The sequence below is a fragment of the Arachis ipaensis genome, chromosome B04, assembly GCF_000816755.2.
Source record: "Arachis ipaensis cultivar K30076 chromosome B04, Araip1.1, whole genome shotgun sequence".
NCBI lineage: Eukaryota > Viridiplantae > Streptophyta > Magnoliopsida > Fabales > Fabaceae > Arachis > Arachis ipaensis.
This window is the reverse complement of record NC_029788.2, coordinates 21,766,413-21,783,885: the sequence shown is the minus strand read 5'-3', so window position 1 is coordinate 21,783,885 and position 17,473 is coordinate 21,766,413. Positions and strand designations below refer to the sequence as shown.

At 36.6% G+C, this 17,473-nt stretch overlaps 2 protein-coding genes across 5 annotated transcripts; both read right to left on the bottom strand.

Moving 5' to 3' along the window:
* Positions 4,727-10,873, bottom strand: LOC107639124 (potassium transporter 11-like). Of its 4 annotated transcripts, none has more exons than XM_016342548.2 (9): positions 10,579-10,873; positions 9,757-9,982; positions 8,841-9,086; positions 8,682-8,732; positions 8,267-8,527; positions 7,994-8,161; positions 7,166-7,420; positions 5,807-7,072; positions 4,727-5,722 (listed from the first exon to the last, which is right to left on the bottom strand). In XM_016342548.2, exons 1-8 carry the CDS (start codon positions 10,705-10,707, stop codon positions 6,066-6,068), a joined length of 2,343 nt encoding a protein of 780 aa, XP_016198034.1. In that variant the 5' UTR covers positions 10,708-10,873; the 3' UTR covers positions 4,727-5,722; positions 5,807-6,065. The 4 variants fall into 4 exon arrangements, with proteins under 4 accessions (XP_016198034.1, XP_020976626.1, XP_020976624.1 ...); XM_021120967.1 differs by having other exon boundaries at positions 6,911-7,072; XM_021120965.1 differs by lacking the exon at positions 10,579-10,873 and having other exon boundaries at positions 8,841-9,153; positions 9,757-9,890.
* Positions 10,979-15,947, bottom strand: LOC107639122 (potassium transporter 11; the record flags this gene model as incomplete). The annotated part of the gene is given in 8 exon segments (XM_021120964.1): positions 10,979-12,191; positions 12,651-12,905; positions 13,042-13,209; positions 13,325-13,585; positions 13,717-13,767; positions 14,247-14,492; positions 14,910-15,135; positions 15,933-15,947. Coding segments are annotated over 8 exon segments (2,271 nt in total), but the record flags the coding sequence as incomplete, so codon positions are not given.

The following is a 17,473-nucleotide window of genomic DNA, read 5'->3' as shown; positions in this document are numbered from 1 at the left end:
CTCAAATGACTCCTCAGTCTGAGAGTTCCACACAATGTCATTGAGGTCATCATACAAATCTCTGTACCGGCGGTAACCCCTAAGCTTGTGCGGTAACTTCTTCGTAATATGCCAGATGCACCACCGGTGGCGTGTGTCGGGTAATGCATTTCTGATCACACGGAAAATGGATCGACATTGATTGGTTATGATATGATGTGGAGCAGTTCCCATGCACTTCACCCATTGGCTGAAAATCCACTCATAACTTGGGATTTCCTCATTCGCCAGCAAAGCACAATCGAGGAGGGTCGACTTACCATGGTGGTTGACCCTGACGAACGACATAAACGGTAATCCATGCCTATCAGAAAAAACAACTAGACATAAAAAATCCCAATCACAATCGGATAGAATTTAAAAAATAAAGGACAAAACACCAACTTAACTACTTCATACCTGTTTGTACTGTAGGTGCTATCAACTGACACGACGTCTCCGTAGTATTCATACGACGCCTTACACCTTACATCCACCCATACTACACTCCTAAATTTACACTTCTCGTCCAACTTCACCGTGTAAAAAAATTTCGGATTGATGTCCTTCATTCTCATGAAGTAGTTCATCATCTCCCTGACATCCGCATTTACATTGCTAGTTCGGAGCCTTGCTGTTATATAGTTTCTTAAATCCTTTTCTGAGAATCCCAGGTTAGACGGACCCCCAGCCTCATCATTATCCTCGATCACGCACTTCGCATGCATGGTCAGCTGCCTATACTCATGGTAGTGCACTGCCTTTCTCGCTGAACATGGGTGCGAGTGCCTCAACTCAACCTTGAACAAAACTCACTCTTGCATGTCCTTATCAAACTTCACATATATCCTTGCCTTGCACCCAGCAGCTGAAATCGTGTTCTTCCGCGTTGGTGCTTTGACACGAGATCCATGGAACCCATCGCGATTACAGTGGATAGCTTGGTTAACGGGCATCTTTGTGATATTGTCATATGTTGTCGTCCTTATCTTAGTTGCAAATCCTACTTTCTTTGTGTAGGTAACATAAAAGTCATGAGCCATCTGTAACTGCGCAAAGCGCATTCCAACTCTTGGTATCTCGTCTTCTTGAAGGCAACCATGATCCGGTAACTACATTTTAGATTAATTATAAAAAAATAATTACCATTAATGATCAAATCAAACATGCGAATTATGACTACACAAAATTAAACTAGAGTCCAAAACCTCGTCACCAAGCTCCATCTCTTCACTTCCAACCTTTGTAACATCTGACAGTTGCATGGCCTACAATTCTGAAAGAAACACAATAATCAAAAGAAAAAAAATCCTTATTAAATATCATGTAAATAAAACCTCAAAAATAAGCACCAAAAACGCAACAGCAGCTAGAAATCATGTTAATCATCCTACCCATTTTAGCTTAACAACAACTGCATGAAAATGACAATGATGGGTAATAGAATTATTTATTCCATTTTAGCTATTATTTAAGCGCCTGCATCACCCTTTAGTTGCTTCTTTTTTCATTCAATGACCATCATGTATAATTATATACATAAATTCTTATCTACACATGCAAGGAGAACATAAGCACACCATTCATTATAAACCACTTATATAAGCATATCATTAGTGAATTTATGCAAATTCAGCACACATATAAGCATATAAACCCGTCAGCATGAAAAATAAGAAAATCATATACAGGAAGCATGTAGGCATATCACATAATATGCAGGAAGCATATGAGCATATAAATACAAAATACACATAATATGCAGGAAGCATATGAGCATATAAATACAAAATATGCAGGGAGCATATAAGGATACCATGTCATTATAAAACATTCATATAAGCATTTCATGATTACCATGCAGTAAATACAATTACCATACACGTTAATTTAGACATTGATTTCAGCGCTTGCATCACCCTATAGTTGCTTTTTAATTCATGCAATGACCATTATGTATGAAGAATATACGCATACCATACATTATAATGCATTCATATAAGCATACCAACTAATTAATTTATGCAATTTCATCATTCATATAAGCATATAAGCTCATCTACATGACAAATAAGAATATAATAGGATAGTTAGCATATAAGCATGCCATATAATATGCAGGAAGCATACAATCATATACACATATAAGCCTAAAATATGCTTCCTGCATATAAGGATACCATACCATTTAAAAACAGTCGTACAAGCATGAAATGATTAATTAATATATGCAAATTCTCCAAACATATAATCATACCATTCAATATAAAACAATCACAAATTTAGTTGAATCACAACTCATCGATCACATCTGGATACTGCATTAATCATAAAAATAAACACCCCATTTACATTGCGATTTAAAATCTAAATTATTTGAAAAATAACCACCCATTATCAATGTTTTTTTTATCATAAGTTGATCACCTTGTTTGACTTCTCACCGTCGACGACGACATTGCTGAATAAGTTTTCATGTTGATTTGATAAATTCTCTGCAACGGCAGATGGAACACAACCAAGCGGTTCAACCATATCGCACTCGATTAAGAAACTTCGGCTCGGTGGTGTGCATGAAGGAGGACACACACTTGAAACACGTTCGTCTTGCGACGTCGACATCGGGAAGAAGGCACTCCGGTTGCGCATTGTCCTTGCTGGAGGTCTGGGTTGCTGCGTCGGCGCAAATATCCTGCAAACGAACGGAACGCAGTGCTGCGCGGTGGACTGTGCGGACGAGAGGGCGGTGGGAACAGACGCAGACGGCAGTAGGTGATCGTGGTGGGGTTGAAACGGCGAGATTCACGAAGAAATCGAGAGCATGGAGGTATTGCCGTCTTGAAAGAGGGAGGTCGTTGTTTTGATTCTATAACTGACGGTAATCCTAATTTGTTTTAAATTTCAAATTAGAAATAAATCAAAATTAATTAATTACCCATAATTTAATTTAATTTAATTTCAATTAAACCTCGTTGTATGCATTGTACAATAAGGGTATTGGCTCCTCATACTTTTCCTTTTTTTTCCATTACGATAACCATTTTTTCTCTCCTACACTGTTTTTCCCTCCTTTTTCGGTCACTTTTTGACAATATTTTTCGTCATTGAAAACATATTCTGATTCTTCACGATGTCCCGAGTTCCACAAATCAAACCTCACCGCGTTATTATGACAGACGAGCTGCCACACGCTGCCAGAAATTTCCTGTCCGCCTCCATTTGCCTTGTTTTTTCTAGACGCATTCCAAGCCAATTTCCGACGCTTTCATGTGTCACTGATCACACCATCTTCTGCGTCATGTCGGGCATTCAGAATTGATTGAATCAAACTCCACCCTCAGCCGCCGCTGCATGCGCCCTTGCTTGCCACCTGAAGGTTGAAGCTGTTGTCACCGTAAGCCATCAGATTCTTCTTCATCCGCATTGTTTTTATCCTTTTCAGTCATTTTGCCAATGTCGTTTTGCATAATTGACCACACCATTGAACTCATCTCACCGTCCGATGCTCCTCGCGCCTCCCAAAGTCTGTTGCTTCCATCTCTCTTCATTAGTCTCCAGATTCGATCTCCATGGTTGATTTCATTAGAAGATCAATGACTCTGGTTCTGCATCTCTCTGCCTTTAGATCAACATACATAGCTGACAAAATGAAAAACACTGCAGGACTGGCCTAAATTTGATTACTATTAATGGCATAATGTGGAGTTTATATCCTAAAGATGAAATTAAAATCACAGATGAAATTGTGCCTAAAACGGAAAATCACATATGAAATTGTTATTTTAACATATCTTTTTTTTTGTACTTTTTCTAGATGAAATTAAAATGGCTTTAATTACTAGTATTCGTTTTTTTTTCTATAGTTCGCCTAATATATAGGCGAACTGCATGCTCCACCAATTAGTTCATCTAGACATTAGGCAAACTGTCACAAATCCCAACGATATATACAATGAGTATGAGGTGAATTCATTCGCACTAACAGAAATTCACTTCTTTACCTCTTTTACCTTCTTCTCTTACTTTTTTATTTGTAAAATGGCTCGAAAGCCGCTATTAGCAATTCATGATGATAGAAAAATATTATTGGATTATAATGAATCTATTATATTTTGTTCTCCTCGACCTATATTTATTGACATGCCACCAGATGTGAGTTGTATGGTGACACTGAGTAATCTTGTTCTACATGCTATTGGTCAGCACACAGAAAGCGTGTGAAAAAAATTTACTACAAATATCCAATAGAAGCAGATAATACTTTTTATTATAAAATGTATTATTTAAATAGATATCAATTAATTGATAATTTTGTTTTGCTAATCTGTTTAATAGCGTTATTTTTATTTGTTTGGCATAGGTATCGACTATGTGATGATGGTGATGTAAAATTAATCAGGAATTGGCACAATTATTTCTTCAGAATTCATATTTTGTAATTATTTGTTTATCTGGTTGATCTATGTGAGGGAAGTTCTTCCGAGATTGGTGATGACACTCAGTCAAGTGGGACTTTGAAAAAGAACATTATGAGATTGATAATTGATCTAAATGAATTTGGATCCTCTAAATTTTAGATTTTCACTTTAGAGGATAAAGTTAAATCTCTCATCATTGAATATTTTCTCTTTCGTGTTTTCTCTTGGTCCCACCTATAAAATAAATAGTGATAGATCATACTTGGCACTTTAAAGTGAGTTTCAAAATTTAGAAGATCCAAATCCGATCTAAATATGCCACCTGAGGGCAACAATATATGGATTACTTACATTGTTCACCCTAATACTATTGAGAATCAAATCCTCATCCTAGTCTCCTCACGAACCCTAACTGGCTCGTATTCCAACCACCTGCAAACCCCATTAATTCTCATAAATTACACATTCTTAGTCGATAGATTTGAGAACAACGAAATAAATAAAAAATACTAAATGACTCTGTGTCAATAAAAACCTTTGCTCGTCAAATCTTTGGGGTCGACATGGAATGATGCGATGATACGTCCAAAAAAGGAGCAAATCACTGTAGCCACCCAAGTTTCGCTACTTGCTATGTATCACCCGACACATCTGCTGGTAAAGAAAGGCAGAACAGTAGAATCCCAAGACATCTGGAGTCTAAAAGTGGGAGCCACCTTATGTCGACTCGGGAGTTTGACGCATCCGAAAAAAAAGATACCTCCTATGATCTGCATGATATACCCTCGAATGTACTGCATATGTCGCTCCTACATGGAATCCTCATCTAAATCTTGACTTACTATCACCCGGAACCAGAATAGGTTGACAACCCACTTACTCTGATCCTATTTGCCAGCAGACTTCGCTACGACTCCTAACAATTGCATACATAAATCCTCCCTGCTACGTCCATCATAGAACATCTCCCACCCTTTTATGTAGCCACTAACAGAATCTCTTTCCGTCCAAAGTCCTAACTGATAAGTTACATCCTATAGGGTGATTGTCATCTCTCCCAAACAAATGAAAAGTATGTGACTCCGGAAGCCACCTCTCGATAGAAAACACCAGCATCCAATCATAATCCCACTCAAGCATGTAGGCTACATTACCAAAACCGGCTCGTGTGAAGAATGGCCTGACTAGTTTGTTGGGGCGTACCAGTGTGCTCGTGTGAGGGATGACCTAGCTAGCTTGTTGGGACGTTCGAGTATATTTTTTCTTGTGCGTATGATCCTACCACCCTGAAAAGCCAAACAAAATTATGTAAAATTTCGACTAAAAAAATTTAAATTTCATACACATTCAATGTAATTTAAATTTTATACCATATATCAAAGCCTCCTAGCAATATGACTATCCCCATGTAGTCTAATACATATTCTGCTCATAACCTCGTAGCAAGTTCTGCTCCATCCATACAATCTAATATAAAACTTCATGTTGTCCAGTGAAACATTTATTTCCTATCAATTTTTATATTATAATAAAAAAGAATATATCAACATATAATATATTCAAAAATCTCATGGGATGTGTTCCCAGTATTTTATTCTACATTTGCATAAAACAGGAGGTAAAGGGCCACTATATATAGCAAATCTGACCAACAGTTAAGAGACTCTCATGAGGAATATTGAAAAGCACACTATTTTCCCTGCATATCTTCCTAAGGAATGCATATATAAAATTAATAGCTATTTTCTTGAAGAATCTTGAATCCCTCGTCCTCACAACTGTGTTTCCAAGAATGTGAACCACCCCGGCATCCCGGCATTTGTTCAAGAACTCGAGTTCGTCGACCTCAGGTGGCCGTGAAGCAATATTCCCATGTGATTCAGATCTATCAGATTCTAGTGAATCTACTGACATAACTGACAAATCCATATTCGATGAATGTGTATTCTCGTTATTGTTATTGGACTCGGCCGGTGTTTGCTCATACGAACTGTAATTCTCTGAATCCGAGCATCCTTCCATCATGCAGTCAAGCTTGACAAACAAGAAAAGACTTTCGAAGAGTTTGTTCTCAAAATCATCATCTCTCCTGTGGAGATCTTTGTAGCCATATCGCGCCACGCAGCGAAACATGTGGAGACTCTTGGGGCCAATTCTCTTGACAAGGAACCGTTCTTCTTCCGGGACAGTGTAGACAGGAAGATACTTAACGCACACGAAAATTACAACGGAATGTATAGCTGGCAAGTTAGTTATGAAATGTGAAAAGATATGTGGTACTCCTCTTGAGAGTTGTGTGTATACTAGTCCAACTCCGGGGACTCGAACCAGTCCTAAACTCGGTCCGAGGCCAAGAACCCATGCCATTGAGACCTTACTATGCATTTCAAACTCGTATCGTTTCAGCTTACCGTAGTGCCATACATACATGACAATGAAAAATGCTCCAGCAATTAAAAAGGGTATCCAACTACCTTGATCAACTTTGAATAGCACAGCAGAGCAGTATGAAAGCTCCACGAGAAGTGATACGCCAGCGAAAATGATGGCGAGGATCCAATGGCAGTGCCACACTAATATCATGATTAATATCATGAGAAATGTTGTTACCAGCATCACAAACAAAACAGCAGTACCTATCACAACAAGAAATGTTGTTACTCTCTTCACTACAAGATCTTAAATGTGCGAAAAATATGACGCGCGCCATTAGGCAACGAAATACTTACCATATGCATTTCCAATTTGGCTTTGATTCTCAAACCCAGCAGTAACAGTGATGCAGAGAACCATAAGGATCCAATTGATGTCTGGAATATATATCTGGCCAAGGAACTTCTTCGAAGTATGTACGATTTTGACTCGCGGAAAACAGCCATGAGCACGGGCTTGCTTAATAATTGAAGAGGTTGCAGATATTGTAGCCTGGCTTGCAACAACAGCCGCTCCTGTTGCCACAACAAATACCGGCCAGTACATTTTGTCTGCGGTGCAAAAAGGTAACCAACAACAAACATTAAAGTGCTAAATGAAGAAATGAAGAAGCAAATGTGCATCATTCTAAGAAAGAAATATAGAATTTTGTTATAGTTTTATCTCCACAGCATTCACATAAACATCAGAATAAGACAATGCTTTAGGCACAAGGAAGGTTTGGCAGTGAAACAAATGAATTTACTGCTAAATTCGATATCAAATTCTACTTTTTAAGAAAACTACTCATCATATGAGCAACAATGTCAATTATGCTGTGATCTTGATGACACTAATTTTAATGCCTCCACAACCCAGTCTCTGGATCCCACATGAATAATTGATTTCAATGACTATCCTGATAAACAAAGAATACAGGTTTTAACATTGTATATAGGTGTGCAAATACATGTCACATGCTCTTTTTACATTTTTGACATAAAGTATTACATTTTGTAACTTTTACAGACGAAGTCATTCATCAAAATCTGCACTATTTTTCAGCCATACTATCAAATCAGATGGTAATGCCCTCTCTCACACCACGTGTCCATAGAAATAGAAATTTTAATACTATGACGAACCTGGAATAGAACGATAGAAAGCATCTTGCGTATGATCCAAGTTATTCAGAAGATAGGCGGCCTGTCCAGAGTACGCCAAGAGAAGGCAAGGAAATACAAGAACAGTAAATGCAATTTGTACAGATGAGACTGGAAAATGAGCCAGGTCAGCAAAAAGAGCTTCGGTTCCTGAAATGAATCAAACAGCAGTGTTAAGTTCACATGAACAATTCTGAAATATGATGTATAAGGAGGATATCATCATTGAACAACAATGAAAACTGAATTATTAACCTGTTATGCTGAGCATGATACCACCAAGGGAAGTCCAATCTTCTCGCCGTCCTCTTTTTAGATACCGATAGATATAGACCGGAGAAAATGCTCTTAGAACACTGCGATCGTAATTCAATATGTTGTATATACCAATAGCTCCAATTAGGAGAAGCCAAAGCAAGACAATTGGAGCAAAGAGCCAACCAACTCGATCCGTACCATAATGTTGCAAGCTGAATAACCCAACTATTATTGCAACAGAAACCAGCACTACCACTTCTGAAACACCACATCAAAAAGAAAAATCTTTTCAACAAAGCAAAAGCAAACTAGTTTAAACTCTGATATTAGTTACACATGGCAAATGCATTGAGAAATAAAGTAAAAATAAAAAATTGCATTGATACAAGAGTATTTAGGAGTAGTACCATACCATTTTTCACATCAGGGATAGTTAACTTGATGCCACCAACTGCAGATAAAACTGCAATAGATAACCTTATCTAGTTAGAATAAATATCAAGAAAGTTCACATTCACAGAACTATAAACTATACAGGAACAAGAAGATCAAGTGCAAACAGAGCACATACCAGAAATAGTTGGGGTAAGAATCCCATCCCCAATCATCATGCAGGTACCAATGAGGACAAGGATCAGGATAGTGTCTTTAGCATATTGGTGTGCCTCTATCCATCTTTTAGTTTTCGCAGCAAACGACTTTTCGTGGATGGTGGCCCGACTATATGTAGTGAGCTCTTCATCGGTACGATGCAGATTGGGAATGATTTTAATGTTGGCGTGTCGGCAAAGCAAAGAGTAGAGAGCAAATGTTCCACCTGGTCCACAGATGTAAGCTCTGTAAAACTTGGTTGCAGCTCAGCAATGCCAAACAGACATTTCTATCTGAAATGGCTTAAATGGGAATATCAATATATTTTACTTATCAAGGAATCCACTTAGCTTCTACTTAAAATGTTAGCTTCAAAATGGAAATTCAGATAGGTACATCAACAAGATATTATCATTGTGAATAAAGAAATTTCAGATACAAATACTCAATTATCTATAGCCAAATCAGCAAAAGTAACTAGCAACCTTTCAGATCCACCACATGAATCTACGTGTAAGATTTTTAACAATGGCCAAGGTCTACACTAGTGTTCACAACCCAAACCAAAACCACACCAAACCACTTTTTAACATCAAGAACACCAGTGCATACCTTGGCCATTGTCATCTTTTATTTTTTGGTTTTCCACAGTATCTCCCAGTCCAGCAGACTGATGACTAATCCGTCACATATCGTAGCTCTATTTAAGGATCCACCGTTAGCCAATGAGTTGCTTAATACACAAGACGAGATTCAAACCACTAATACTTGTTTAAGCGTACGAGTGAGCTGACTACTCAACCAACCCAAGTTGGTTTTGGTCATTGTCATTTGAATAACAAAATCTATTACTGTACATAAATTGAATAACGAAAATCTACTGCAGCAATCTATACCTTGGCCATTGTCATTTGCTCTCAATACAATAAAAACGTATTTGATGAGCGGCACCAGTGTAAGTGAGTATATAATCAAAGAAAGGGCTCCAATAACATCCTCCTGATCTTTAGCACCATGAGGAAAAGTATTGTAGAAAACGTACAAAGGGGAAGTTCCCAAATCTCCATAAACCACACCAAGACTCTGATATGCAAGCCGAAGAATTAACAGAGCCGAAAATTTCTGTAGAAATGGAAACAGAATTAACAAGGAACTTAATAGAAAATACTAATAGCCAGTACAATATCTTGTAATTGGATCTGGAATCAAGATTTCCAGATTGAAATTTTACCCAGAACAATATGTAGAAATCTGAATTTTAGTCTACTTAGAATTTAGGTTTGTGCTTGAATTTCTTTGGAATATTTGAAATAAACTATTATATAAAAGGTATGCTCCTATACCCCAATGGTTCACATTCAAAATAATTATATTGAATAATTTAACCTCTTTCCTTTTAAGATTTTTCAACATGAACCCTTTTGCAAGCATGGCACAAGCATATATCTACTGTAGTACCTAATTGAAATAACATATCTTTGAATTTCTATATCTATAGTATTGAATGCTGATTGATAAACCAGAAATGCTATCATTCAATTCCATCAATTTATTAAGGAATTGGTCCAGAAAAAAAGGAAAGAAAAAAAAAGATTTATTTAATTAAGCAAGACAAGATAGGTTTTAGACATTTCATAGTTTTTCAAATAAAACGAAAATCCAACTGGGGAAGAGAAAGAGAAACGAAGAGGAATATGAAAAAGAGAGAAAAAGCTTACTTTTTCTTTGGATATATTTCTGATCCTCACAGCATCGTCATCAATAGGCTCATCGAGGTTCTGATCTAAAGCCCACATGCTACCCTTTTTCTTTAGGTTACTCCCATATGCTTCGTTTGTTGTCAGCATAAATGAATCTGAAGTGGATAGATAAACTCCTTTTTCTTTTCCAGACGAGTGAGGAGAAAATTTTAATCAATCGACAAAAGCTTAACACCATTTACAGATTGAAAAAGGTGCATCAGATTCAGTTTTAATCATAAACGAGTGCACTCTACATTCTAAACTAACCAACAAGCATTTCAAGTTAATAGGTAACTGCAAATGCTCCAGTAAAAAGAAAAAAAAATGATAGATAATTGCAAATCCTAAAAATAGTAAAATGATAAAAGTCAATATATAATTACAAAAAAAATGATGATTTATTATTCATATTTCAAAGAAAATAATACATACAAAACTTAACTATTAAATGCATAATGCGTTCATATCCTATAATATTCTCAACTGTGCACAAAAAGGAAATATCACAAATGATACATCTTAAGAGGAATGGAAGAGGCACTATACATAGAAAATCTGACCAACATTTAGGAGACTCTCATGAGGAATATTGAAAATCACACTATGCTCCCTGCATATCTTCCTAAGGAATGCATATATATAATCAACAGCTATTTTCTTGTAGAATCTTGAATCCCTCCTTGCTCTCACAACTGTGTTTCCTAGTATGTGGACCACCCCGGCATCCCGGCAGTTGTTCAAGAATTCGAGTTCATCAACCTCAGTGTGGCTGCTTACACGATCGGATGACTGTACAGTGATATTCACAGGTGATGGAGATCTAACTGGTACTATTGAATCTACTGTCGAAATTGACAAGTCAACATTTGAGGAAGCTGTGTTGTCATTATTGTTGTTGTTCAACACAGCATCTCTAGACTCCACTGTTTGCTGGCCGTACAAACTGTACTCATCAGAATCAGAGAATCCTTCCATCATCGACTCGAGCTTAACAAACACAAAAAGATTATGGAATAGTTTCTTCTCAAAATCATCATCTTTCTTGTGCAGATCTTTATAGCCATACCGTGCCACACACCGGAACATGTGGAAGTTCTTGGGGCCAATCCTCTTTACAAGGAATCGTTCTTCTTCTGGAACGGTGTAGACAGGAAGATACTTGACACACACGAAAACCACCACAGAATGGATGGCTGGTAAGTTGGTGATGAAGTGGGAAAAGATGTGTGGTACTCCACTTGCAAGCTCTGTGTATACTAATCCAACTCCAGGGACACGGACAAGTCCCAAACTCGGTCCGAGGCCAAGAACCCATGCCATTGAGACCTTACTATGCATTTCAAACTCGTAGCGCTTCAGGGTACCATAATGCCAAACATACATTATAATGAAAAATACTCCAGCAATTACAAGCGGTGCCCAACCACCTTGATCAACTTTGAATAGTACAGCTGAGAAGTATGTGCATTCCACAACCAACGATGTGAGTGTGAAAATGACGACAAGAATCCAATGGCAGTGCCAGACTAACAGCATGATTAAAATCATGAGCAGTGTTGTAACCAGCATGACCAACACAACAGCAGTACCTGTAGTGACATTGCATATATATGAGATTTTAGATCAAGACGTAGCAATAAATGATTTAATAATTAATACGCATAATAAGAGTAAACCCCCAACTTGGTCTTATTGACAAGTCATGACTTTTGCATTGGACAATCTCATCCTTCACCATTTTCATTACAATCGTCATTTTCTAATTCTAGAGAAAATTTGGACCACCTTTTTACATGGTTAGAAACTTCGAGTATAATAGAAAAACAGTGAAGGACAAGACTATCTGATGCAAAAGCTGCCAAAGACCAAATTGGGAGTCTGCTCGCACAATAAAGGTTTTGACAGACGAGATGCATGCATAATACTGCTAGAACTTGTATATTTCTTGGTATCCTCCTAGCCCTGTTCTTTTTAATAATGTAAATTTCTAGGAAGAAAAAAATGTGCCAAAATATGCATCACACATTTAACCTCAGAAAGAAACATACCATATGCATTTCCAATCTGGTTTTGATTCTTAAACCCAGCCGTAACAGCGATGCAAAGAATCATAAGGATCCAATTCATGTCTGGAATATATATCTGGCCAAGGAAATTCTTTGATGTATGTACAACTTTGACTCGTGGGAAACAGCCGTGAGCTAGCGCTTGCTTAATAATTGAAAAGGTTGCTGTTATTGTAGCCTGGCTAGCTACAATAGCTGCTGCTGTTGCTACGACAAATACGGGCCAGTAGATTTTTTCTGCACGGCAGAGGATTCATATATCAGGCAGTCACTTTCGGGCATGAAATGGCATAGCAGTAAACAAAAGAATTTAATGCAAAATTTGACATGTCTTATACTCTCAATAGAAGCTTTAAAGCAATCTAAGACAAACCTGGAATAGAACGGTAGAAAGCATCTTTCGTATGATCCAAGTTTAATAGAAGGTAGGCGGCCTGTCCAGAATATGCTAAAAGAAGGCAAGGGAACACAACTAGAGTGAATGCAATTTGTACAGATGAGACTGGAAAATGAGCTAAGTCGGCAAAAAGAGCCTCCGTCCCTGAAATAAATGATCACCGGTTGTCGAGTTCAAGTTAACAATGCACTTCACTTTATTATTAATTCTGAAATATTCTCCAGGATGAGGATACAATGGCAATAAAAAATGAATTCACCTGTTATGCTAAGCAAGATACCACCAAGGGAAGTCCAACCTTCTCTCCCTCCTCTTCTTAGATACCGATATATATAGACAGGCGAAAATGCTTTTAGAACACTGCTGTCATAATTCCATATGTTGTACATACCGATACCTCCAATTAGCAGAAACCAAAGCAAGACGATTGGAGCGAAGAGCCAACCAACTCTATCCGTACCATAATGTTGCAAGCTGAATAACCCGACTAGTATTACAACAGCAACCAGCACAACTACGCCTATAACTCAGCAAGGCAGCAACAGAAAAGAAAATCCTTTCAGGAAAACAAACCAGCTGAAACTTGAATGCTAGTTACACAAAGTGGTAGAAATTGAAGTAAAATGCACTTATACAAGAGTAGTACCATACCACTATCCACATCGGGGCGATTTACCTTGATGCCTCCAGCAGCAGATAAAACTGCAATAGAACATATAGTTACATATGTCTTGCATAAACTTAAGATCCACTAAAAAATATGCAATATAAAAGTAAATAAATGAATAAAATCAAATTAATTGATTAATCTTAAAATCACCCACATTATACGTTTTTTCTAACATGTTTACTTTTAAGATGCTTCAGATCCTCCAAGGTGTATTTTCATATCGAAGAAGTGATAATTCTTATTTTTACAATTAGTGCTTAAATAATCTATTTCCCAACCAGACCTAAGGCCATGCATCAAGGCCCTTCCCAAGCTTTAAGCTTATGTTAAATACGAAAGAACTTCATAGTGAAGAGGGCCCTGATTAATCAGTGCTTTGTTTCCCACCACCTAGCCTACACAAGACCTTCGGCCCCATGAACACCTCTTTCTTAATTGCTTGTGCCACTTTACTAGTGAGTCATTGGCAATAAATAGCAAGAAATTAGGAACAAGATCAGGTAACGCATACCAGATATAGCAGGCGTAAGAATCCCGTCTCCTATCACCATGCAGGTACCAACAAGGACAAGCATGAGGATGGAGTTTTTATTAAATGCGTGTGTCTCAAGCCATCTTTTGGTTTTTGCAGCAAATGACCTTTCATGGATTGTAGCCCGACTATATGTGGTGAGCTCTTCATCAGTACGATGCTGGTTGGGAATGATTTTAAGGTTTGCGTGTCGGCAAAGCAAGGAGTAGAGAGCGAATGTTCCACCTGGTCCACAGATATAAAGCTCAATAAGAATTAGTTGCAGCTCAACAAAGCTAAGCTATCATGAAATGTCTTAAAAATGGATATAGCAGTATATTTTACTTGTCAAAGAACCAACTTAGCTTTTAATTAAAAAGGTTAACTTCAAAATAAAATGTCATATATTCAGAAGGTGAAATGTGTGGTATTAAGACATATTGGTATCCGCCAGGCCTTATCATACTAGATGAAGTTCCTTAGAGTTTAATTTCTGTATACTATCTTTGTAATGAAGTTTTTTTTCTGACAACCAATCATGTGATGCCACAAAAACAAAAATAGTTTTCTTTTTACATAATAAGTGTGAAAATAACAACCACTTCCGATTGTTTGGCAGTACATGAATAGATGTCACTATAAAACCTGGACAATAATCTATACCTTGGCCATTGTCATTTGCTCTCAATACAATAAAAACATATTTGAGGAGTGGCACTAGTGTGAGAGAGTATATAATCAAAGAAAGAGCTCCGATAACATCCTCTCGATCTTTAGCTCCATGAGGAAATGTATTGTAGAAAACATACAAAGGGGAAGTTCCCAAATCTCCATAAACCACACCAAGACTCTGATATGCAAGCCGAAGAAGCAACAGCGCAGAAAATTTCTGTGCAAATGAAAACAGCATTAACAAGGAACTTAATACCAAATAGTAGTAGGTGGATCTGGAATGAAGATTTCCAGATTGAACTTCTACCCAAAACATCATGTAGAAATCTGAATTTCTTCTTCTACTACTTAGAATTTAGATTTGTGCTTGAGTTTCTTTTAAGTATATGATTTCAAAATGAGAAAAATGCTCTAGAATTAAATTCCACCTTCATGATTGTTTTTCTTTTCTTGAAAGAATAATTCTCACAGGTACCCTCCAATGAAGGAAATCTTGTTTGATGATTGATCACACACACACACAACACGTAGGCACCTCTCCTAATTAAGAATCGAACCGCAGTTTGCCACATTGTACAAGGGACTAGCCCCTTTCACTAGGCTTAAACCCAGTTGAACCACATCCATAATTCTAATAAAATATTTACATGTTTTACTAGAATTTTCGACACAACGCTTTTCAAAGTATAGCACAAGCATATCTACTATACTACCTAGTTAAAACAGCATATCACTAAAACGTAGTAAGAATAGCATTTTTTTCTCAATTGTATTGTTTTTCCTATAATACGAAAAATACAATTGGGAAAAACGAAAGTATAAATAAGGCACTTATTCAATTGTATACCATTAATTTCTCAATTCCATAAATTAATTAAGAAAGTTAATTAAAGGCTAATTACTAATTAGGAAAGACTGGATACTTTTTCAGTTTTCCCAGAAAACAAATAGAATTCCAATTCAGTAAATTAGAAAGAGAAAGAAGAACATGAAAAATTAGTTTGCATATCTTACTTTTTCTCTGTACATATTTTTTAGCCTTGCAGCTTCTTCATCCATTGGCTGATCCAGCTTTTGCTCCAAAGCCCACATGCTACCTTTGTTATTATCAGCATCATCATCACTACCTAATCTTGAAGCCATTTTCTTTTTCCTTTATCAAAACTTCAATAACAAGACCTATGCCTTCGAGAACAGAAAAGTACATGGTAAGTTTATGCATATTCCAAACACAGGATCCAAAAACCAAACTCATAAAATCCAAAAAGACAAAGCAAAATTGAATTATTTCAGGAGTTCACTTTGTGATTCCATGTCAACAAGTAACAGAGAAAGTCAAAAATTGACAGCCTCGGATTATAGGAATGGGATAAACGCCATAATAGAAAAAAAAAATACTAAACCAAAAAATCAATACTAAACCTCAACTTTTTTACGATAAATCAAACGTCAGCTCAGCTTTTTCACAGTAAATCAAACGTCAGCACAATCCAAAAATACTAAATCTCAAACTTTGCACAAAAGTAGCTGTTTTGGAATTTAGGATTGCATATTTTGTTCTATAAAAAAAAAAGACGAAGAAGTTTGAAGCTTTGTGATTGATATATCATTTTCTGAATAAAATAAATTAAGGAAAATCAAGACATGGACAGAGATTAAAATTCTAGCTCAAGTTTCAGACAGTTATAGAAAAATTCTCAACTGGAAGAAGAAGAAATAACTCAGAAATGCAAATCATTCAAAAAGAAAAAAATTTTCCGCACCTGAAAAACCAACTCCCTCTCTCACACACCTCACCTGGTACCTTTCGACTTAAAGTATTGAAGCAAAGAAATGAAACGAAAAACAAGAAGAAAAGGGGAAGGTTTTTACGAAGTAGGAAACAATGATGAAGCGCGACAGCGGCGAAGGCCGGTTTATGTTAGAGAGAGAGAGAGAGAGAGAGAGAGAGAGAGAACCAATAGGGGAACGTAAGATATCAACACATGATAGGAGTCGGAAGAAGAAGAAGAAGAGAAGTACCTTGTTCATCTCTCTCTGGGCGCACATTCTGTCCGCTTCTGCTGAAAACATGACACACTCTCTTCTGACCAATATATACACTGATCAATTTTAGTTGGTTTAGGAATTAATTTTTTAATCCATTTAAATAAATATTAAAATTTGAATTTCATCTTTTGTATATACAAATTTTATTATTTAGTAATAAACTTTTGAATAAAATTCATAATAAGCGGTGCTGAAAATACTCTCAGGAAAAAAAAATATACACTCACTCTCACGTCAGTTAATTACGTGAGATCCACTTTCAAAATTACTCTCTCTCTCTTTTGTCTTTTCATATTATAGTTGGCGCGGTAAACTCAGATCATTTACGTCAATTTTTGTCATCTTTGATTTTATTCATTTATTTTTAATTAAATATGTTTAAACTTTTTAACAAAAAAATAGAATTGTTTAAAATAATAAAATTTTATAATTTAATTAAGATATTTTGAATTTAACTTTAAAAAAATTAAAAGTCCGGGAGCCAATAAAATATTTATACGGCCATG

Bases quoted from the DNA above. Each gene is read 5' to 3' on its own strand.
- LOC107639124 (XM_016342548.2), bottom strand. From the start codon at position 10,707: ATGCTGACAACAAACGAAGCATATGGGAGTAACCTAAAGAAAAAGGGT. The intron at 9,087-9,756 runs GTATAGATTGCT...TCTGTGGACCAG, and splicing joins AGCAAATGACAATGGCCAAG to GTGGAACATTTGCTCTCTAC. The intron at 8,733-8,840 runs GTATGTGCTCTG...TATCTATTGCAG, and splicing joins TCTTACCCCAACTATTTCTG to TTTTATCTGCAGTTGGTGGC.